Genomic DNA, 23,353 nt, shown 5'->3' with positions numbered 1-23,353 from the left:
AGGTCCAGGAATTTAAGTGGCTTGTCCGAGGTCACACTGTTACTAAGTGGTTAATGTGAGATTTGACTTAGGTCCTTTGCCTACCAGACTGCACATTTCTTTATCACTGCAAGTCAGTTAGTAAAATGATTAACACCACTTTTGGTAAGACTCCAGTGAGGTGATGTCTGGCTTTTATAAAAATTATAAGCGAAAGGGACACCTGGGTGGCTCAGTTGTTAAGCTTCTGCCTTTGGCTCAGGTCATGATCCCAGGGTCCTGGGATCGAGCCCCGCATTGGGCTCCCTACTCTTCTGGAGAGTCTGCGTCTCCCTCTCCCACTCCCCTGCTTGTGTTCCCTCTCTCACTGTATCTCTCTCTGTCAAATAAATAAAGTGTTTTTAAAAAATTATAAGCAAAAGATTGGTTTATGTTATTACAGTAGATTGTACATATTAGTTCTCTTAACCAGTGCCAGTTCTCTGAATTGAATGATTCATCTAAATTGAAAAATGCCTAACATAATTTCTTCTGTGTCATAATTGCTGCAAGTGTGGATATTGCTTATCTAGAGATTTCACACATATTTGAAGTTGTTGAAATACCAGCATCTTGCTTAATTGAGGCAGTGAGGAACTCTGGGAAGTCAGCAGGCTTGAAATGCTTTATTGATTCCACCTCCGGTAACTAATTGTGTGGCTTGGGGCAAGTCACCTTTCTGTATTTTAACTCCTAAAATTTAGGAGTTTGACTACAAATTCTAGTCAGTAGATGACTTCTGAGGTTCTTTTGAGCACTAAAATTCAGTGTTTGATAAATCTCTTAGGTCCAGTAAGGAATTGCTTGGTCTTTTAAGTTCTGTATATCTTGTGTAAATGCACTGTTTTAGACAACCTGAAAGATTTTAAGATTTCACAAAATTAGCCCCATCCCTGTATGTGCACACTATTCTTCAGTTATGGAATCAAAATCTCTGGAATACTTTATTAAAATGCACCATCGATGATTCTGATGCACAACAAGGGTCACGAACCACTGGCTTAGGGTCTGCCTTGGAACCTGAAGGTTTGCACAAGTTGGCAACTGTAAAACAACCTTTCACCTTGTCTTGTGGAAACAGTGTTCCAAAAGGTGAAAAGAATATGGGCTAGTCCATAAAAAGCTGCTTAACTCATAGCATAACTGAGATAGTGCTGTCAGCATTAGCCGCCAGCTTCTAGGGTTTACCTGTTTTTAAAGCCTTTGTCACATACTAGAATTTTGTTGTTTATATGATTTTAGCCTGAGGTAGTTTATACTGTGAATCTGTTTTCTCCTTTGCTAAGCATATCTTTCAGTTTTCCAGTGTTTGACAGCTTCGGTAAAATCATTGTTTTGTTTATTAAACAGGAAAATTCTTCTAACATACTTTCTGAGTTAGATGAAGAATTTGATAGTTTATATTCTATTTTGGATGAGGTGAAAGAAAGTATGATTAACAGTATCAAGCAGGAACAAGCTCGTAAGTCACAAGAGTTACAGGTGAGATCATTTAACATATTTAAATATGAATAATTTTAGTCTGTTTAATACTTGATTTATTGACAGCAAAAATCAGTGAATTTCTGTGAATCACTACTTTTATCTTCTAGAAAAATGATTATTAACTTTGTTTTGGTTATAGATATCTTTTTTTTCTTAATTGTGATAAAAACCCAAGATTTACCCTTATAACCATTTTTAAATGTACAGTTCAGTACTGTTAACTCTGTTAACATTTTTGTGTAACAGATCTCTAGAACTTTTTATCTTTTAAAACTGAAACTCTATACCCATTGAACAGCAACTTCCTCTTTGCCCTTTACCCCACACCTGGCAAACACCAGTGTGTTTCCATGATTTTGATTATTCCAAATACCTCATATAAGTGGAATTATTCAGTATTATGGCTCAGGTCATGGTCTCAGGGTTCTGGGGTTGAGCTCCGCATCAGGCTCTCCACTCAGCGGTGAGTCTGCTTCTCCTCCCTCCTGTGATCTCTCTTGCTTTCATGCTCTCTCAAATAAATAAATAAAATCTTTAAAAAAAAAATAAACTGAGATGTGACCTATAACATTATGTCAGTTTTAGATGTACAACGTAATATTTTAGTTTTTATACATATTGCAAAATGACCACCAGAGTAAGTCTAGTTGACATCCATCGCCACACATAGTTACACGTTTTTTTCTTGTGATGAGAACTTTTAAGATCTACTCTTTTTTTCTGAGGCTGTTCACAAATTATTGCTTTAAATTGTTTGTCATATATTTTTTTCATCAGTTGCAGATAACACCCAGTGCTCGTTACATCAGGTGCCCTCCTTAATGCCCATCACCTGATTATCCCTTTCCCCCACTCACCTCCCCTTCAGCAACTCTCAGTTTGTTTCTTATAGTTGAGAGTCCCTTATGGTTTGCCTCCCTCTCAATTTTCATCTTATTTTATTTTCCCTTCCTTTCCCTTATGTTCATCTGTTTTGTTTCTTAAATTCCACATATGAGTGAAATCATATGGTATTTGTCTTTCTCTGACTGACTTATTTTGCTCAGCATAATACCCTCTAGTTCCATCCACATCATTGCAGATGGCAGGGTTTCATTGTTTTTGATGGCTGAGTAATATTCCACATCTTTTTTATCCACTCATCTGTCAATGGACATCTGGGCTCTTTCCATAGTTTGGCTGTTGTGGACATTGATGCTATAAACATTGGGGTGCGCGGGCCCCTTCGAATTACTCTGTCTGTACCCTTTGGATAAATACCAGTAGTGCAATTGCTGGGTCATAGGGTAGTTCAATTTTTAACTTTTTGAGGAACCTCCATACTGTTTTCCAGAGTGGCTGCACCAGTTTGCATTCCCACCAACAGCGTAAGAGGGTTCTCCTTTCTACACATCCTTGCCGACATCTGTTGTTTGCTGAGTTGTTAATTTTAGCCATTCTGAGTGGTGTGAGGTGGTATCTCATTGTGGTTTTGATTTGCATTTCCCTGATGCTGAGTGGTGTTGAGCATTTTTTCATGTTTCTCTTGGCCGTTTGTATGTCGTCTTTGGAGAAATGTCTGTTCATGTCTTCTGCCCATTTCTTGACTGGATCATTTGTATTTTGGGTGTGGAGTTTGATAAGTTCTACTTTCTTAGCAATGTTTAAATATACAGTACAGTAGGAGCACCTGGCTGGCTCAGTTGGTAGAGCATTCGACTCTTGGACTTGGGGTCTTGAGCTCAAGTCCCACAATGGGCCTAGAGCTTACTTTAAAAAATATATACAGTATAGTATTAATTCTTTTCATCATGCTGTACATACATTATTTTATAACTGGAAATTTGTACCTCTTGACCACCATTACCCATTCATCCATATTTTTAAATTTTTTGGTAGTAGTGATCTTAATGGGTGTGAGATGATACTGTTTTAAGTGGTGCCTGCAAAGATGTTAGGACCATCTTCTCTTCCTGTATCATCATTTGAGATCTTCATTTTTTCCAGTGATTCCACTGTTTTCTTTTTTCCTTTTTTTTATTGTACATCTAATTATCCTTTATAACTCTTAATACTTGCCTCTCAATGCCACAAAAATTTTGGCAGTTTTTTTTTCATAGGAATAGTGATCTAGGGGAGATGAAGCGTTATTGAGATGACAGTAGGCTGCAAAGTAAGACTGAGTTGTTGAAATATAAGCTTAGTGAACATAACTTCATTGTTGTGTTATGATTCAAAGGAAAAGCTAGGATGGCATCAGCCTAATGGTAATTCAAACCATAAAGCTTTTTTGGGATAGTTTAAAAACCAAATATTAAAAAGAATCACAACTTGGCTACCAATGCCATTTCTTTCTTTAGTTGGAGACAGTAGAACATCTCTGTTCTTTTGGGTTCATAAACTTGATGGCATGTTGTTTTCATTAAAATTTTATCACTCTAAATAACTGACAACTTACTGCTCTTTAAATTGTATTCCTTTATATCCTTTTTTTAAACTTTTCCTCTTGACTTGAAAGCAGATTCATAGCATTTTCTTTCTTTTTTTTCTTTTTTAAAGATTTTATTTGAGAGAGAGAGAGAGAGAGCATACCCGCAGGGGGAGGGACAGAGGGAGAGGGAGAAGCAGACTCCCCGCTGAGCAGGGAGCCCCATATGGGGTTCGATCCCAGGATCCTGAGATCATGACCTCAGCCAAAGGCAGACGGTAAACCAGCTGAGCCACCAGGTGCGCCCATAGCATTTTCTTAGAATAAGATATTTTATCTTAAACCTTGACCTCAGATTGGATTCTTTCACTTTAATAGTTTTTTGAGATATATTGCTTATTTTTTTTGTTATTTTTTACTTTAATATACTACAGTAACTTAGTCTCCCCTCGTGATCCTCTGTAGACCATTTGTAGCTACCATTTTGTTCTCAGTAATTTTGCTTAAACTTTTCATAAAGCTCTTATACAAATGGGGTATTTCAAATAGTGGTTTGTTAATTCTTTGGAACTCATAAGAGGAATACTAGGAATAGTAGTATTTTTAGGAAATTGTGGTTAGGTTCTTAGAATAACACATGAAAACCTATTTTAACCCAAAATATGGCAAAACTATTCTCCTTTTCCAGAGATATAACACATCCAGAAACCAATAAAATGAGCCATAATTTATCCTTACTGCTGATCTTAAGGGATACCTAAGTAGATTTGAATATGGAATAGATAGTAGTAAATAGATACTAATATTCTGAAGAAGAACTTTGGGTACATTAAAAAACTTAGAAATAGATGTTTCTATGTTTAAAGGTATCACTAACAATATATTTGCATGACTGGGCTTAATTTTAGACCACAGATGATAGAGTGACAGATAACTGAATAAGAAAGACGACTGGTACGTGAAATTAATACATTACTATAACAGGGCACATCACTGTAACAGTTACTATCTTTTGTTCCTCTTTATTCTTTTTGAAATCTTGGCACTTGCATTTGTGATTCCTATGTTACCCAATTTTGGAAACTATAAATTAGCATTTATGGTAGTATGTATTACTTGAGTAATATGATGAATGGAGTACTAAAATTGTGTTCAACTGTATGTACCTGTAACTTGATTCATAAACTTTCGTTTAAATTGTGAAATATCATCAAGAAACCTAATCTTCGTTTATAGAGGATGTTGTCTGCAGATGGATTATTTTGATATTTTAATTTAAATTGTTGATAGTTAAAAAAAATTGTTGATGGATTTCTGACAGCCCTGATTGAGAAAAATCTTTAAATAAATTTGACCTGAACTATTTATAATTGCTTTATTTTGTGTTGTGTTTTTAAATGATGACTGTATCTGTATCTGTATGCAATTAAGCTATTTTGGACAAATTATGGAAAGATGTTAAGTACAATATAAAGGACAGTTAAAATTTGTTACATATATGACTAGTGAATATGTTACTTTAATAGCTCCCTAAAATATTTTTTGTTCAATTTTTGCTATTAAAATTGTAAGTTCATTATAACAGTATATATTTAAGGTTCTCATGGAAATAGGAAATTTTATTTTAAAGATTTATTATTGTTTTTTAGAGTCAGCTCAGTCAATGTAATAATGCTTTGGAGAACTCGGAAGAACTACTAGAATTTGCAACACGGTCACTAGATATAAAGGAACCTGAAGAATTTTCAAAGGTATAAAAAAACCAGCCAAAAAACCTAAACTAACCACTTAAATAGGAGAGGCTTATTTTAAAAAAATGATGTTTTCCCTTTCAATTTTGGATTTATTAAGTCATTTCTAATAAAAAAAGTCTCCGTATTTCTTAAGTAAAATGCTGTCTATTCATTTATTACAAAGTGGACACCTGGATGTATGTGTCTTTAGGGTCATGAACAAGTTATTTAATTTCTTTTTAATGCTTTATTCAGATGAATCAAGTTGTTTTCCTTTTCAGTTACATTCCTATTGGTCATTTATTTTAAGGGTACTTGTGTATTTTAGCTGAGTCATACCTTTGTTATAAATATTTCATGACTAAGGAAAGAAGATTAATAATTGCTATTAACATTCTTAAAAATATAGTTTTGTATTCTTTTCTTCTTTGAGCTGATTGGGAAAACATCACTTGATGCTTATGAGCACTGTAACCTAGTGAAGTTTGCTATTAAATTTATTATTAAATGTCCCACTGTTTAGTGTAATTGTTTGAATGTTTTACTAAAATAAGAAAATGTAGGTTCTTATTTGAAGGGTATGTTTGGTATGAAGTATAAAAAGTAGAATAATAAGACTGGTAATGTTTTAAGCTAAATCCTGGTATTTAAGAGATTCTGAATTCTAGATTCTAATTTTTATTTTAACTAGAGTCATTTTTAAATGATTACCAAATTATGAAATCAAATCTCTATTTGATGTAGAATATATTAAAAAATGGTGTGAGAGAAGTGGCAGCTTGAGCTATATAATTAGGAAAATATATACTGTGTAGTAATCTTAGCAAGATAAGATATTTGAGTCTGATATTAATTTCTTGGTCTTTGTGGACTATGTAGTGAACTTCATTAGTGTTAGAAAAGTGGCTTTGTAATCCATTTGTGTTCATCTAATACTTCAATTTCATGATTTTTCTGTGAACTTGAAGGTAGAAAAATCTTCCTTGAGAAGATAACATTTGGTGGCTTACATCCCTACATTCTGAAAATGAATTTTAAAAATTGGTTCCTTTTAATGAAATGAATCAAAACAAAAGTTCTTTTGCTACAAATCCATGAACTAATTAATCCTTGAATTTAGAGGTAGATTGTAAGTAGGTTCATCTTTGCACTTGGTAGGACTTGCTATATATAGGAATTATGAGGAAAATGTATCATAATTTAAGTAATTTAGAAGATAGATATCCATCACCTATTCAGAGGACTTTTATGGGATAACCTCAAATATCTGGAAGGCAGCTATGCTCACCACTATACCACCAACGCTACCTCAAATATCTGGAACATAGGCAAAAAAACAGAGAAAGTAAAAAATATCTGAGTCATCAAAATTAGTGTCATAGAGTTCATGGGCAGGAATTCATGTTCTTTTTTCATGATAGTTTCTCAGAATCTAGTAACTATTATATACATGGTGCTACTAAATTTTTAGTTTTTTCTTCAGTTTCCTTGTCATTAACAGAGTCCCCTTCTAGTGGAGTGGGGCAGCTGTTAATGACAGGCATAATCACAGCAGCAAGAATTAACTGCTGAGAGCCTGAGAGTGAGGAAGAAGACAGGAAAACCATAAAACATGGACAGAAGTACTCAAAAACAACTTGAATCCAGTTGCATTTAAGTAGGGATTGATGCTCGGAAAAACTGTGATCAAGTTTGTTTCTCCCAAGTTTCCCTTTCTATTATTTTCAGACCTCTCCCCTTCCTCTCAAAGGCTACCGTTTTCTCTCTTATCTTTGTCCTTTCCCACTTTGTTAAAACTTTTTCCCAGCTGATTGTAAATTGGAAAGGTTCTGATAAAATAAATTACATTGTGGTTTAAACATATTTTCTCAATGTTCCATGTTGCTTCTTATTTTATATTTTTGGTTTTTCAGCATTTTGCAGTACTGCTTAATAGCTTAAACCATTTGGAAATGTGGTGAAATAATTATTTGTCAGTGTTACCTAACTAGAAATTGGAGTTTATTTTTCAAGAAAAATGCTTAACTGGGAGTTGTTTACAGTTATTTTCTTAGTACATCCACACAGTATCCAAATAATGGTTTGATTCCAAGTCAAAAACCAAGTTCCCTTGCTTCGCCAGGTGCATGGACTATAGGCTTGCCTCAAAGACCAAATTGCTGACAGAATGGGGAAGATGACTTTGAAGATTAATTATTGGAATTTGAAGAATAATTATCTAGTATATTGTTAGATATTTGGAAAAAGAAATTCTTTTAAGGTGTACTGTTTATGAATATCCCATATTAAAGTGATTAAATCAGATTAATATGAATAGTTCATGGGCACAAAAAAAGCATAGGCTAAAATCCAGTTCATGAGTCTTTTTAGACTTCATTATCTTCAAAAAGAGTACTTTAAGTACTGATATTTAAATGATCATGTTGCAGTACCTCAGCATGAGAATTGAATATGAAGCTGTGCTGTTTACTAGCATTAGACAATCTGAAAATGAATGAGTAAAAATGGCACAGATGGGGAAGGATTTTGGAACATACTTTCACTAATTTTTTAAAATTGGGCATTACAAATTGGTTTTATTTTCACTATTTTTTTTAATTGTTAGAAGTTTGGTTGATAGTAAATATGTGAAGAAGGATCACCAGCATATGAAATTTGGATCATTTGCTTTATTTCTGGATGGACAAGTAGCCAAAACCCCACCAAACCTGGCTTCTCTGCTAATAACTGGCCTGCAGAGCATTGCTTGGATCGTTTGACAAAATTAATATTTCTATTCTCTCACCCCTGAATTTAGAATTTGAATTCTACTTAGGAAAAGAGCTGAGTCTGTGGGGCAATTTCCAAGTCACTAAGCATCCACTTCCTCACTGTCTTGCTACACATCACCCAATTGTCAGACTAGAAGGGAGTGCATGGTTATCTGTACATGGAGTCTTCAGTGGAGTAAAAAGTACAGAGTGGGGTGAAGGGGGAACGGTATCTTCTGACTTGATCACAAATGAAAAGGGAGAATGGGTTTTGTGTATTTCCCACTTCCGATTCACAGTCACTCGCTACTAGCATATTGTCTGGTCATGCCATCCTCTGACCACTGGGAAGGAGGAGCAGACGAGGGGTAGAAGCTCACTATGTTTTCAAGGGAAGAAGTGTTGGCAGAAGTGCTTTCTATGCGTTGAAGTCAGGAATGCTAAGAGAGGAGAGGACCTTCACTGAAAGCATGCGTGTTTCAGTTATGAAGGCAGTTTAAAAGCAAATGTAAATATTTGTTAAGAATAGCCCAGATTAATTTTTCACCTTTATTTCATTTGTGGGTGTTTATGTCTTACAGAAATACAGTTTCCTATTATATAAATATGCTTAGTCATAGAACAGATGTATGTACTGTATTCAAAATTTATTTCAAGTTATTTACTATAGCTTTCTGAAGACTAAAATCATATTTTTTGAAAAGTAGTTCTTTATATAAACAGGTAAATATATAGAAAATAAAAAACTTTTAACATATGGAATCAACTGCTTTGCAGTGTTTTTTTTTTTAAAGCTAGTATTTTTGCCAAAAGAAAAATAGCATTTTGAAGCTATCTCTTTTTCACTTTCTCTTACTGAGTCCCTTTCATTTCCCAAGTCATTCCTTAATATGGTATCTTGGGGGTGAGGGTAGGAGTCTCAATTATGTATTATAAAAAATACTGGGAAAGTATTGTATGTTTGCCCCTTAGTCATTTTCAGTTTGTCTCAAGGAAACATTACAAAAATTTCTATCCCAAATCTAGTAGGAAAATCTGAAGTATAAAACTATGTGAACATACAGACAAGACTTGAAAAGTTTCTCAGTGTTGTGTGGCATTCAGAGTGTTAGTAGGAACTGTATTGGGCTTAACTACAAATCAAAATAAAGACAAATTCTGTCAGGCAAATGCCAATTTTGAAATCTAGTTTTTGCTAGATTCATCATTTTGACAGTGAGTGTTTTTTTCTCTGTTGTTATTCAGAAACAGATATACAGTTGGCCCTTAAACAACATGGGGATTATGTGCACTGACCTCCATGTAGTTTAAAATCCGTGTGTGACTTTTGACTCACCCAAAACTTAACTATTCATAGCCTACTGTTGACGAGAAGACTTACCTATAACATAGTCGGTAAACGCATATTTTGTATTATATGTATTATATGCTGCATTCTTAAAGCTAGAGAAAAGAAAATATTACTAAGAAAATCATAAGGAAAAGAAAATACATTTACAACACTGTGCTGTAAAAATCCTGGGCATATAAGTGGACCCACGCTGTTCAAACCTGTGTTGTTCAAGGGTCGACTTTCTTGCTTTTTATTAATGCTCTGATTTTAACTAACTTTTCTCTTGCGGCCTCTTCATTTCAGCCTATATTTCAGAGAGTTAGATTGTTAAAATGCTTAATTTCTTTTGGATAAATTTTAAAAGTTGCTGTGTGCAAATAAGATGGCTTAGGATGGACTTTTAGAGTTTGAAGATACTTTAGTGCTCATCACTTTATAGATGAGATAACTGAATCCTAGAAGAGTTAAGTGACTTGCTGGTTAGTGTTGTATGAAACTCGGATCTCTCTTTTTTTTTTTAAAGCTTTTTTTTTTTAAGATTTTATTTATTTATTTGAGAGAGACAGAATAGAGAGCACAAGAGGGAAGAGGGTCAGAGGGAGAAGCAGACTCCCCGCTGAGCAGGGAGCCCGATGTGGGACTCCAGGATCATGACCTGAGCCGAAGGCAGTCGCTTAACCAACTGAGCCACCCAGGCGCCTGAAACTCAGATCTCTTAAGCCTTGGTCTAATGCTCCTTATTTTTTGCTGAGGAGTTTTAGAACTTTTGCTTTGGGAAGAAATTTGGAAATCTCAAATTTTGTTCTTTTTGGGTAAATGATTCATTGAGTATAATAAGCAAGATCTAAAACTTCTTTATTTTATTATTATTCCCATTTTAACTATTTAGAAAATACTATTCGGTTAGCTGCTCCACAGTAGAGTTATTTTAAGGTACTTTGCATCTAACATCTTTCTATAAAAGGAGAAAAATGACGATATCAAGAAGAAATATAAAAACAGTAAGATCTTAACCTTTAGAGTGCTTGCTAAATTCATGGAAGAAAATAGTTTCTATATCTACTTAGAGCAGATTAAAAACAAGAGATTGGGGAAAGATCTGGTTTAAATTCTTTATTGGTAATTATGAACTATTTGTGATTACTCCCACTTGTACTGTTATTACAGGTCTTTTTAAGGAAGTTTGGTCTGAGGTGACAGATTCCTAAAACTGATTAAGGATCAGAATTATAAGATTTATTTTGAAAACATTGAGAGATGGAGGAAGGAAATGAGAGAAAGAAGCCATCTCTGAATAAAGAGAAATGAAGTGTTGGCAAACAAGATTTCAGAAGAAGATTGAAATAGAAATAGTGATTAAAATTGAAATTGAAAATAGTGATATTAAGCAAGGTAATATAGCTAATGTTTCTTGAAGGCTTTCAAATAATATATAATAGCATTACCCCAAAATCTAAAGATTCAACTGATACCTGTTCATAACTCACTAAGTGGAATTATATAGATGCAGATAAATATGTTAGAGATAGAGCAGTGGTAAATTCTGGAATCATTTGGTACTTGGTAAGCAGAGATGTTTAAGTGACAAAATGCATCACTCTTGAAGTTAAAACTTAGAGGAATCAAGCAATACAGTAATGTGTATCTTTTGGATAGATTTCTACTTTGGGAGAAGAAATTCCAGAAACAAATTAAACAATTTATTTTCCAATTTAAGATATTTCTTAAAATTGGGCCCTTTTAGAGAAGTATCTTCAGAATTTGAGACTTTCTACCCTTTTATCATTGCACAGAATAACTCTTTCAACCCCTTCTGCATTTACACAGTGTATATACTGTTAAATTCGAACCTAAATGAAAGAGGAACCGCTGAGTCTTCAGTTTGATCACCTGGGTATGTTTATATATAAATGCACAAGACAACAGTTTTTCCAACATTATTTGGCTTTTCAACTGTTCCTTTTCTGGTTTGTCACAGGCAGCCTAGTACATTAAGTGATAACAAGAAAGCTTTACATGCATGTGCACACTTGTACACAGACACACTAAAGAATGACACCTTACTAAGTTAAGTAATACTAGACACAAAATTGAATCGTTATGGTCAGTTTAAAAGACAGTATTGGGGGTGCCTGGCTGGCTCAGTCAGTAGAGCATGTGATTCTTAATCTCAGGGTCGTGAGTTTGAACCCCACTTTGGGTGTAGAGATTAAAAGAATTGTTGTAAGGAAATTAAACATATATAGTGTATAATGTTCTTGAAAGATGAAAGAAAATCTCTGTTAAAAAAAAAAGACAGTTATGGTCTTCATATTGTTGGGTTCTTTGAGAGTGATTGGTAAGTAACATTCTTCTAACCAAGTTCTAAACCAGTTGGGAAATAAGATAAAGCAATAAAGCTGATAAGAGGCCAAATACCAATCAAATGATATTGGAGAATTTTTAGCTTATATCAATGGGCAAGCGTTCTAATATTAATCCTAGAGTTAGTCAGACTTGCCCACTTAGGTGTGGTCAATACAAGGGTACGTCAGCTCTGTGTATGTGTGTGAGAGCTTGTTCCTGTGAAACTTCCTACGTAGAGGAAAAGAACAGAATATGTGTTCTCTGTAGACAAGCAAGCTGCAGGAAAGAGGGAAAAATAGCTGAGCTACTAGAAATAATCATAATCAGATTAAGTCCTTTCACCTCACCCAGAGAAATGAAGGAATAGAGAGAGGCTAAAGGAGTAATGCTAGTGGCACTTCTCCATATGTAAAGAAACACCAAGAGCAGAGGAGTCTCCTTTTTCTCTCTCCTGACATTTATATTAAAATCCTTTGGTTGTAATTCTAGCTGTAATGACAATAATTTTTTAAAATGAATGTAATTGACTTTCCTAACATTTCTTATTCCTAGTACCAAAATAGTGTTACGACTTAAGACACATATTAATGCCACCAAATTGGGTTGTTTGCTGTAGAATGTGGAGCTTGGAAAGGATCTGTAGAAACAGTAAGGACTAAAATTTCTTAATAAAGGAAAGAGAATGATTAGTATACGGGTCTCACAATTGGATTATGGTAGTGTTGGAAATGTGTCATATGCTGATCACCTAATGAAACATGATGTCAGTTCTGTTTTTATGTGTAGAAAGGTCCTCAGATCAGAATATTTTAGGATGGGTATAAAAATGACCAATACCAAATAACAAGATTAGAACTGAAGAAGAGAGGCAATAGAAACATTGTTAAATTTAATAATTATTGATATTACCATGTGCCAAGATTTATGCTAGGCCTAGGATAGAGTGTAGAGCAAAACAGCCATGGTTTACCTTAGATGCGTTGTTAATTATGGTGGTTAGTTTGCGGGATAAAAGCTTTTGTTGAATATATTATATATAAATGTGAAGGGGACAACGGTTTTGTGTGTATTTTTCATTTTTCTGTATACTCTACAGCACCAGGTGATAACTATGCCCTTTCCTAAACTTCTGCTAGCATTCTCAAAAAAAAAAAAAAAAAAAAGATATCTCATGCCGAGTAGATTTAAGTTAGCAGCTTCTGTGAAGTCATCTCAGGGAAAGACCTTATTGCCAGAAGTATTTCTCTGGTTTCTTTTTGTCTGAATTTTTGTCATTATAACTTTATTCTTCGGGGTAAATGATTGAAGAACTGCAGGCCAGTTTTATATGTTACCAGGCAAGCTCTCAAAAATGCAAAGTCTTTGCCCAGGGAAGGCATATAGAGAAAACTTGGAACAACCATGATGAAGTGGTGAAAGAGATCATTGATGAAAAATTGGAGAGCAGATTTAAAATGTATAAGAAAACCATTAGATTGCATAGAAATGTGTGCCTCATGAAGGAGATTGTTCTAGTTGAGTGTCAAACTGAATTGGAAGTGGAGGTGTATTTTGATGATCTTAAGGTAAGGAAAAATGTGTATAGTCATCTGGAATTAGTTTGAAGTGTTCAGTTTTCCTCCTTTTAAGGTGATTTATATGGGGTCTGGATTTTTTTTTTTTTTTAACTATAGTTCTAACATCACATTACGTAAGCTGATGTGAATTGTACAGATTTCCTATAATTCATGTTTTGGTGACTGTGAACTAATCTCTTCCAGGGTTTATATCCTAACTTTTCTTGCATGTCACTGCCATTGAAACTTGCATGAAAAGCACTAACTGCCTTCTTTCTCTTCTCCCTGATTTGCTCCAAGGCTGCCAGACAGATCAAGGATAGGTATGGTATAAAACCTCTGTTTTTATATAAGTATCAATATTGAAGTCAGAAATGAAATTCAAGAACAGTTTCCTGTTAGACTTTCATTGGTTAAAATAAAAATACCTAATGGCCATGTACAAAAAAAGAAAATCTCTTTTGCATATCTTCTGGAATAGACAATATATCAGCAAGATTTTTTTAAAAATATGGTTGTGGACAGTTATGTACTTCGAAAAGAATTTCATTTCTGGTATAATATAGTTAGTTTTAGTACAGTTCTTAATTAGCTATGAATGGATGGAGACCCATTTTGGATAATTAAAAAATATGTATTCCTGGAATGTGTTTTTTTGTTGTTCACAAATTTTATAAGTATGTCTTATTTTCTGAGAAGTCATAGCATTTTTAATAGTCCTTAAGAGCTAAAGCTCCCCTGTTTGACTGCTCTCCTGTTTAACACCTTTGTATTCTCATTCCATCCTGTTCCTGGTGCCATCTCTTCTGTTTCTCATGCCACTACTGTCTGATGTGTGGGAAGAGAAAATGAAAGACTGTCTTAAAAGGTCTTTCTCATTGGTAGAGCCAGGGTTGAGAAAGGTAATTTAGTATTTGCTCTAATGAAAACACCAAAGGGCCAGAAGAGCTGCTGGCAGTTCTGGATTGAGTTACCCCAGAGGGGATGGTTTTGATGTTTCTGGCTAATCACTGAGCATCGACTGTAGTGAGATTATCACTTAAGGGTTCTTCCTTTGAGGATTATGAGATTCTCTGGAAGGCATAGCTCTTCAAAGCACCACTCTGAATCCGAGATTAAATTATTTATTCTTCATCAGATAATTCACAAAATTATTCACCATAGATTGTGTGAAAACCATTGTGTCTATTGTTAATTTTGGCTGCAGTCTTCAGTTCTGTTTTTCTGATGGTCTGTTTGACTGGAGCCAAGATTTACATGGCACTCATAGCACTCTTAGCACAAAAATTAACTTTTATTCAGTTTTGGTGTATTTTATATCAATCAGGGAGTGGTTAAAAGACATGGATCATCTTATCAGTCCTAGATGTAGTAAGATGATTATGAGAGTTTGAAGGTGAAAAGTATTGGCTGTATGAGGAGTGGATGCTAGTAGGTAGGTCAGTTTTTTGGATAAGGTATAATTGGGTTGTTTTCTGCTGGAATTTGCTACATGTAATCCATCTTTCACTGTGGCTAGATTATTCTTCTGTTTAGCCACTTACTCCACTAAGTCTTGCTATGGTCTCTGATTTTCTGGATTAGAAGTCATTTCCTAATCAGGCTTTGGCCTGTCCAAGGACTTTGCGAGGACCCTTGCAAGATCTTCTCTTGTCCTCTCCTAGGAATCTGTATGGTTCTGTGCTTCCAAGAATCCTACCCTTACCCCTGACATCTTTCTCTATCCAGATTTGTTTGTCAGAATTTAATGATGAATTTTCATGGTTGACTGCAAAGCTTCAGTGAAGCTTGACTTCTTTGCCTCTTCTAAGCCCAATTCTTGGCTTGATTTTGTCAGTTTCCACATGATAGCAGGAGTCAGGGTTCCTTTTCTCTGTCAGGGCAAACCCCCCCCCCCCAAAAAAAACTTACACATTATTTATTTTGGCTACCCATGAAATTTTTACGTACTGCTCAAGAACACTTCTGTGTCTTGGCTTAATTTTTTAAACTTGATTTTTAACTTCAAAATGTCCAGGTTTCTCTGAGATATATATATATATATAATATGTATATTAATATTTTAGGTACTCAACGAGGAAACAGGCTTCTAGAATTCCATCATTGCCATTTATGATATAAAAATAATTTAAATATATAGTCATAGTAAAATAATGGGAAGAAAGGATCATTCCCTTATATTGGGAAGAAAGGATCATTCCCTTATATTGAGGGCAGAAGTGGAATTTTAAGGAAGAGTGTGTAACACCTGAGCAGGGAATCAATTACATAAAAATGAAAGCATCTGTGAGAACTGAAAATTTATCATTTGTTGTGATGGAAGTTATGCAGGAAAAACAGTGGGAATGACAGGAAAAACTAAGCAACTACAATGAAAAGATAATAGCAGATCTCTTTAACTTTACAAATCACTGGTATGTACTTATGGATGCTTTTAGTAATGTTGGAAGATGATTAGTTGAGGTTTGTTGTGGACTTACGGTTCTTGAAAGAAAAGGGTCATGAAAGGGTGAGTCAAGTTAGATACTCTGAGGAAATTGAAAGTGTTCATCCATATGTTTTGCAGTTATTTTTTTCTTTGTAAGGAGGAAACTAAGGGGGAAAGGATCTTTGTATTCAGCTGTACTATAGGAAGTAAACCAAGAAAGTTAAGGTGAATAAAAACAATCTTAACCATATGGATCCTGTAATGTTAGAGAATTATCTATGGATTTTAGGTTGATTTGGGCTTTCAGGCACAAGTAACTAAATGTATTCAGTTTAAAAATAAAAAATTCAGCCTTTTGAAAGATTATAGCATTGTTGTACATCTAAGTTGGTTTATGGAGACTGAAATTTTCATTGACTAGAAAATAAAGGTCATTATTCTTGTTTTTTAGGTTTTGATAGACCTTTCTAATGCACTTTTGGAGGACATTCTTTTTCTTTGAGGCCACAGTGATTAAAATGAAGTTTTATAGATAAAGTTTCAGATTTAAATTCCCTGAAACACTTTCAGATATTTTTTTCCAACAGTTCTCAACAAACATTTAAATAGGTTTAGAAGCATCCAGGTAGATTCAAACCCATTCATTGGTTCCATGGTCATTTACTAAGTACCTCTCTGAATCTAGCTAAGAAGTCTTCAAATCTAAAGATACTTGGGACTTTAAAGAACAAAGTAAGACTTAGCCTTTGTTCCTAACTTCTTATTGATATAATCTGAAATTTAATTATTGAGAACCAACAGCTTAAAGTAATGTGTGTGAAATATTCAGCATTATGCTTGGCATTCAGTGAGTTCACTTCCCCATAAGTTGTATTTCACTGTAGCAGGTTCTTCTTGATCAGTAGATCAGCTGTTGTTGACTCATTGTTATTAATAAAGTGATTACTTTCCTAGTTTTAAAGTGAAATAAAATAACTGAATACAACAACAGTTTGACGTTTTTTTATCCCAAAATAACTAAATATAGCAACAAGTTTAATATCTTTCATACCACGTATCCCTGGGTAGATTTGGCAGATCTGAATGACTAGGCCTGGTATTCCCTTTGTTCCTCAGCTCTGTTTACTACTTCTCCCAAATTGTGTACTAGCAGGACAATATCCATGAATAGTACTTTTGTATCTTTCTTTGACCAAAGATGTTAAGGGAAGCTACTTTTTGATACTTGTGGAAATTTACTGTAATATGAAAAATTGAAATTTGAGATAAAATGACAAATTATTTGAAAATGAGAATTTCTTTTAATCTCCAGTTTTCATTGACAGAACAGTTCCCCCATACTTTGGGTAAAATGAGGTCTGGTATGGTTTCTTTCTTTTTTGGGGGGGGTTTCCTTTTGTTGTTTTTTATACCACATTCATCTATTAAATATTTGTTGAACTATTATTTCCATGGCATATGGTTTCACAAGGCTGTTTCTCCTGGTATCCTTCCATGTAGGTGATGTCGATATATCAGGGTGACACCTACTAGCATGGTATTCAGAATAGTGATTTCACTTCTCTCCTTTCTCATCCATGCACTATCTTTAGCAGCTACCAGGCTGTACAATATTTGGTCAGGCTACTTTTACTCTTAATTGAAGATACGTGGAGTAGCTGTGACTACTAAGGAGAATATACAGTTCATTATTTGGCATACGAAAAGGAGTGAGGTTGGCATCAGGAAGTCAGTGAGATTGAGTGTACAGAGGTTCAGATACCTGTTGGGTCTGTTAATGATGATTTATATGGGATATTTTCTCTTGTGATATTTTTGTGTGTGATTTTATAAAACTGCCTGGAGGAAAGTTGCTTAAAGTTATATATTAAATGTCTAAATTTAAAAACATTTTACAGTTTTTTTTAGTTAATTTTTAAAACACTCTGAGAACAAATTTCTTTGTAGCTTTGTTACCTTTGTTATAGTTTCTGAAATCACTAAAGTGCAATGACTTCTATCTTTTCATTTATAAATTAAATATGGTATACTCCCCATTCTTTTATTTTTAAAAGTATATTTGTGTTTACCGTAGAGTAACAATGGCTTCAGCCTTTCGCCTTTCTTTGAAACCAAAGGTCAGTGACAACATGACTCATTTAATGGTGGATTTTTCTCAGGAAAGACAGATGCTGCAAACTTTGAAGTTTTTGCCAGGTAAGTATATGTGTATATTAACATATAAAGTGTGGGGGTTTTTTTGTAATGAACTTTGAAATGTAAATATTAAGAAGTATAGTGTGGGTTTTTTTCTTCATTCAGTTAAGGAATAATTAAATTTGCTAGTCTTTAGTTTTAGAGAATTATTTTACTGGTAGTAAAAGTTCCATTTTGAGAATCCCATTAAAGGGATGTCTTTTATTATTAGTTTTGCAGAGAGAAGCAATATGTCATGATGGTTAACAGTGGGTTTTGGGGCCAGACTTGGACTTGAATCCTGGCTGCGTTACTTGCTGTGAACCTTGAACAAATTATTTAACTTTGTTTCATTTTCTTCATCTTTAAAATACGATGTTATGGGCGCCTGGGTGGCTCAGTTGGTTAAGCGACTGCCTTTGGCTCGGGTCATGATCCTGGTGTCCTGGGATCGAGTCCCACATCAGGCTCCCTGCTCAGCAGGGAGTCTGCTTCTCCCTCTGACCCTCTTCCCTCTCGTGCTCTCTATCTCTCATTCTCTGTCTCTCAAATAAATAAATAAATAAAATCTTTAAAAAAAATAAAATATGATGTTACTCTTCAACGGTTTATATAAGGATTAAATGAATTGAAACCTCTGAGTCACTTGAAAATAGTACTTGGCACGTACTTAACACTTAGTGCATGTTAGTTGCTGTCATTACTAGTATAGTTGTGGTTGTTGGCTCAGATGGACTTTTATTTCCAGTAATAATATGTTAATACTGGTTTATTAGAGTATTAGTATGAAGATATTCCAGTAGCCAAAACCATTTGCAGTTGAGTCCCAAATTATTTTCCATATGTGTGAGAGAGCCAACTAAGTACCTTTTGTTGGTATTCTCTTAGCTAACATGAAGTAATGGTCTTAGGTTGATAGCTAAAACAGTTTGGACATGGTGATTTGAGGGATCAGGTGCTTTTTTACTTACTTACAGGTGCTTTTTACTTACAGATTCTAGTTAGAACTGGCTTTAACTTTTGGAGGTTAGCTGTTCTTGAATAGAGAATGTTGATCAAAAGAAACCATTCTCTGAATATTTGGTCAGGGACTTTAAAATATGATTGTAAAGACAGGTTAGTAGTTCTGAAACTATAATGGAACTAATGAGGGTGGTATAAGTGAAGTGTTAACTTGTGTGGTACAGGTCAGAAGTTCTAGAGGAGTTTATAGAAGGAAAAGATGAGAGAAGGAACCAGAGGGACTAGAGGGAGAAGGTATACTTGTCAGTGGATATCTACCTGTAAATTGGCCTTTCAGAATTACTATTGTAATTCACACTACTTCTAAATTCAGAAGGAGAGTCAGGAGTGGTGGATTGTGAATGTACACGTGAGTATTAGTATTTTGATTTAAAAAAAAGTACTAAAAAGCGATCTTCTCACCATTACTTTCTTTCTCTTGGATTTTCTGTGATGACTTAATAGACCAAGGCCATGTTTACTATATCGTCAAGTAGATTGCGTGCACAGTTAGGATTTCCTCTTTTGGGAAACTGTTAAGACAATCTAAAGCAATGAGGTATATAATAAAAACAAATCCTTTTGTGAAGGAGTTTCATCTGAAAGGAAAAATATAATAGGTTGTTAAAATTTATAAAAGATGAACTCCCATCACTAATTTTTTATTCTGCTATAGCATAAGAATTTTCCATAAGATGGAGTCAGATTAACTTAGACAAATGAATACCTTTATCCTTTAATAATCCATTCCATAAACACCACAAAAATCAACTCTATACTATATTATGTATAGTAACAGGAGTTGTAGACTTACTTGAATCTGAAAGATGGAAGTGATGATGATGGTCGGTAATAACTACAGTCATTTTCTTCTACTCTAAGCTGTTTTTTATACATTGAAACTTAAGAATTTATATCCTTCTCCTCTCTGAGCTTCTACAGCTGAGAAGAGAAACATGTCTGTGGCAATGTTGATGCCGCTTGTTCTTTCACATTCACATGCGGAGAATGTCAAATTCTTGAGCCAATTTCCACACTATTGCCAGTTAAGTTACTTTATGGAAATTGCTGTAAATTGCTTTCCATTCTCATTTTCAAAGAGAGTTCTGCATTCCTAAGTAATATTTTATGTTACAAGTGTACCACCTTTCATCTTCCCCTGAAGTTCTCTCCCTCATTTGATGAACGCTTCTCTTACTTCTGTATAGAATCTTGGGTGAACTTTCCACATATTAGACCCAGGTAAACCTTAATTTGATATACCAGTCTTAAATTATCTAAATTTTCTGTCTCCTCCCAACTATCACCACTTTCTTGGATTTTTTTTTTCATTTTTACCTTAGTTACCACTTCTTTTGGGGACCATTATTCACAAGAAAGAAGTATCTACTTTCCAGTACATTCTTACAGGAATGGCAGCTGAATTAAGAGGTAAACAGTGGAGTGTTAGCTGGGCCTGCTTACAAATTAAATGATTCTTGCTTTCTGTTAGCTTCTTGGAACTTTAAGTACAGGTTTGTTTTGTTTTGTTTTGTTTTTTTAAAGATTTTATTTATTTGACAGAGAGAGAGAGAGAGCACGAGAGCAGGAACACAAGCAGGGGGAGTGGAAGAGGGAGAAGCAGGCTTCCTGCCGAGCAGGGAGCCCGATATGGGACTCGATCCCAGCACCTTGGGATCATGACCCGAGCCGAAGGCAGATGCTTAACGACTGAGCCACCCAGGCACCCTAAGTACAGGTTTTTGACTCAGCAAAATTATGAAATTGCTACATGCCATATGCCTTTACATTTCCTCACATGTAGGCAGTGCAGAGCATATTAAATTCATAAATGCCTGTGATTTATTCCCTTGGCAATGAATAGTAATCTGTATCACTTATGTTTCAGTGATAGAGATTAGCGTCTCTTATGTGTTATAGGGACAGGAACCCTACAAAACAGATGAAGGAAATTAACAGTAATGACAAATGATAAATACTTATTTGGTTGTCTTTTGTCTTACTAATAAGGCATATCAGATTCCAAATAGTTATTGTACAGTTACACACATACAAGAATTGAACTTTGGATACTATAGTTAATGGAGATCAGTTGTCCCATTTTTCTCCCTTCCTCCTTTTGTTACTAGTTAGGCTTGAAGATGTAAAATTTACATCAAATTCTTTCTATCTTGGTTTTTTTTTTTTTTTTTTTTTTAAAGAGCTTGGTGGAGCCTGATGCTAGGCTATGGGGCTCGAACTCATGGCTCTGAGGTCAAGACCAGGGCTGAGATTAAGAGTCAGACGCTTAGCTTACTGAGCCCCCAAGGACTCATCTTGGTCTATTTTATCTAAGATGTAAAGTACTCGGTTTACTTTATTATTTGTTGAGTTCCACATTGGTTTGCATTTTAACTTTTGTATATAATTCTTTTGTTGTCAGAGTTTTTAAAAATTAATGCTTTGTGGGGTGCCTGGATTCTCGATTTCGGCTCAGGTCAGATTTCAGTGTCCTGAGATCGAGCCCCGCATTGGGCTCTGCACTGGGCAGGGAGTCTGCTTGAGATTCTCTCTCTCCTTTTCTCTATGCTCCTCCCCACTGTGTGCACATGTGCAAGCACACACACACACACACACACACAAACACATGCTCTCTTTCTCTCAAATAAATAAATCTTTAAAAAAATTAATGTTTTTTAGAACAGGTTTAGGTTTATGGAAAATTGAGTAGATTGTACAGAGACTTGCCATATATCCCTTCTCCTCCAAATACAATTTACCCTATCATTAACATCTTGCATTAGTGTGGTACATTTGTTATAATTGATGAACCAATATTGATACATTATTATTAACTGAAGCTCATAGTTTACATTAGGGTTCATTTTTTGTGTTATACAGTCCTTTGGGTTTTGACAAATGTATAATATCACGTATCCACCATGACATTATCATACAGAATAGTTTCACTGCTCTAAAATTCCCCTCTACTCTGCCTCTACATCCCTTGTATCCTGCAGCCTTGCTACAATGGCTTGTTAATTCAGGAATTTTTTTTTTCCCTTGATTTTTCAGATTTTCTACATTGATATTGATGCCATCAGTGAGCAAAGAAGGTTTTATTTCTTCCTTCCTAATCTATATACCTTTTACTTCCTTTTCTCATCTTACTGCATTTAGCTAGAACTTCCACGGAGTACAGTGTTGAATAGGAGTGGTGAAAGGGGACTTGCCTTTGAAGAAAAGTATCTAGTTTCTCAATATTAAGTATAATTTTTTTTTTTTTAATTGAGAGAGAGAATGGTAGAGAGAGAGCATGAAAGGGAAGAAGGTCAGAGGGAGAAGCAGACTCCCCGCCAAGCAGGGAGCCCAATGCGGGACTCGATCCCGGGACTCCAGGATCATGACCTGAGCCGAAGGCAGTCGCTTAACCAACTGAGCCACCCAGGCACCCTCAATATTAAGTATAATGTTAACGGTAGCTTTTTTGCAAATGTTCTTTATCAAGCAAAGTTCTTCTCTGTTCTCGTTTGCTGAGTTTTTGTCATGAGTGTCAAATATTTTTTCTCTGTTCATAAGATCATATGATTTTTCTTCCAATGTGATCGATTATATTAATTGATTTAGAATGTTGAACCAGCCCTGTATACTTGGAATAAGTCTTTTAAAAACTCTTTTTAGTGACAGAATGTTTAAATACAATATCTGCAGTTTCACACATTTTAGACACATCTATGTCACTGGAGGACCATGTTCTTCAATTAAGTCTCTTGTTTTGCAAATGGAACATCTGTTGATGTTGAGGAGCTATGGAAAATCTCTTCTATGGAAAATAAATGAATTACTGTTCATACATGTTAGTTATGACTCATTTACCTGGTTAATTTTAATGACTCATAGAACTCATTGCAGAAACATCTAAAAATCCTAAAGTATTTTTGGGGGGTTGGGGAATTCATTTTTGTTTAGTGATGAGAAATTACAATTCTTTTATAAATAAGATTTTATTTTTTTTATTTTTTAAAGATTTTATTTATTTATTCATGAAAGACAGAGAGAGAGAAAGAGAGAGGCAGAGGGAGAAGCAGTCTCCCAAGGAGCAGGGAGCCCGACGCGGGACTCAATCCCAGGACCCTGGGAT

At 34.8% G+C, this 23,353-nt stretch overlaps 1 protein-coding gene across 5 annotated transcripts in view; it reads left to right on the top strand.

Moving 5' to 3' along the window:
• The window catches only part of FSD1L (fibronectin type III and SPRY domain containing 1 like), a 68,677-nt gene that overhangs the window by 18,129 nt on the left and 27,195 nt on the right, over positions 1-23,353 (top strand). For all 5 annotated transcript variants that reach the window (XM_073876625.1, XM_073876627.1, XM_073876626.1 and 2 more), the window contains 4 exons: positions 1,369-1,500; positions 5,560-5,661; positions 13,929-13,951; positions 18,131-18,252. In XM_073876625.1, coding sequence (XP_073732726.1) covers positions 1,369-1,500; positions 5,560-5,661; positions 13,929-13,951; positions 18,131-18,252 — 379 coding nt within the window. The remainder of the gene's footprint in view (positions 1-1,368; positions 1,501-5,559; positions 5,662-13,928; positions 13,952-18,130; positions 18,253-23,353) is intronic.

The sequence above is a fragment of the Callorhinus ursinus genome, unplaced genomic scaffold, assembly GCF_003265705.2.
Source record: "Callorhinus ursinus isolate GAN/ISIS: 27379988/994484 unplaced genomic scaffold, GSC_fseal_2.0 scaffold24, whole genome shotgun sequence".
Taxonomy (NCBI): Eukaryota; Metazoa; Chordata; class Mammalia; order Carnivora; family Otariidae; genus Callorhinus; species Callorhinus ursinus.
The sequence above is the reverse complement of the archived record's forward strand: the minus strand, read 5'-3'. Positions and strand labels throughout refer to the sequence as shown.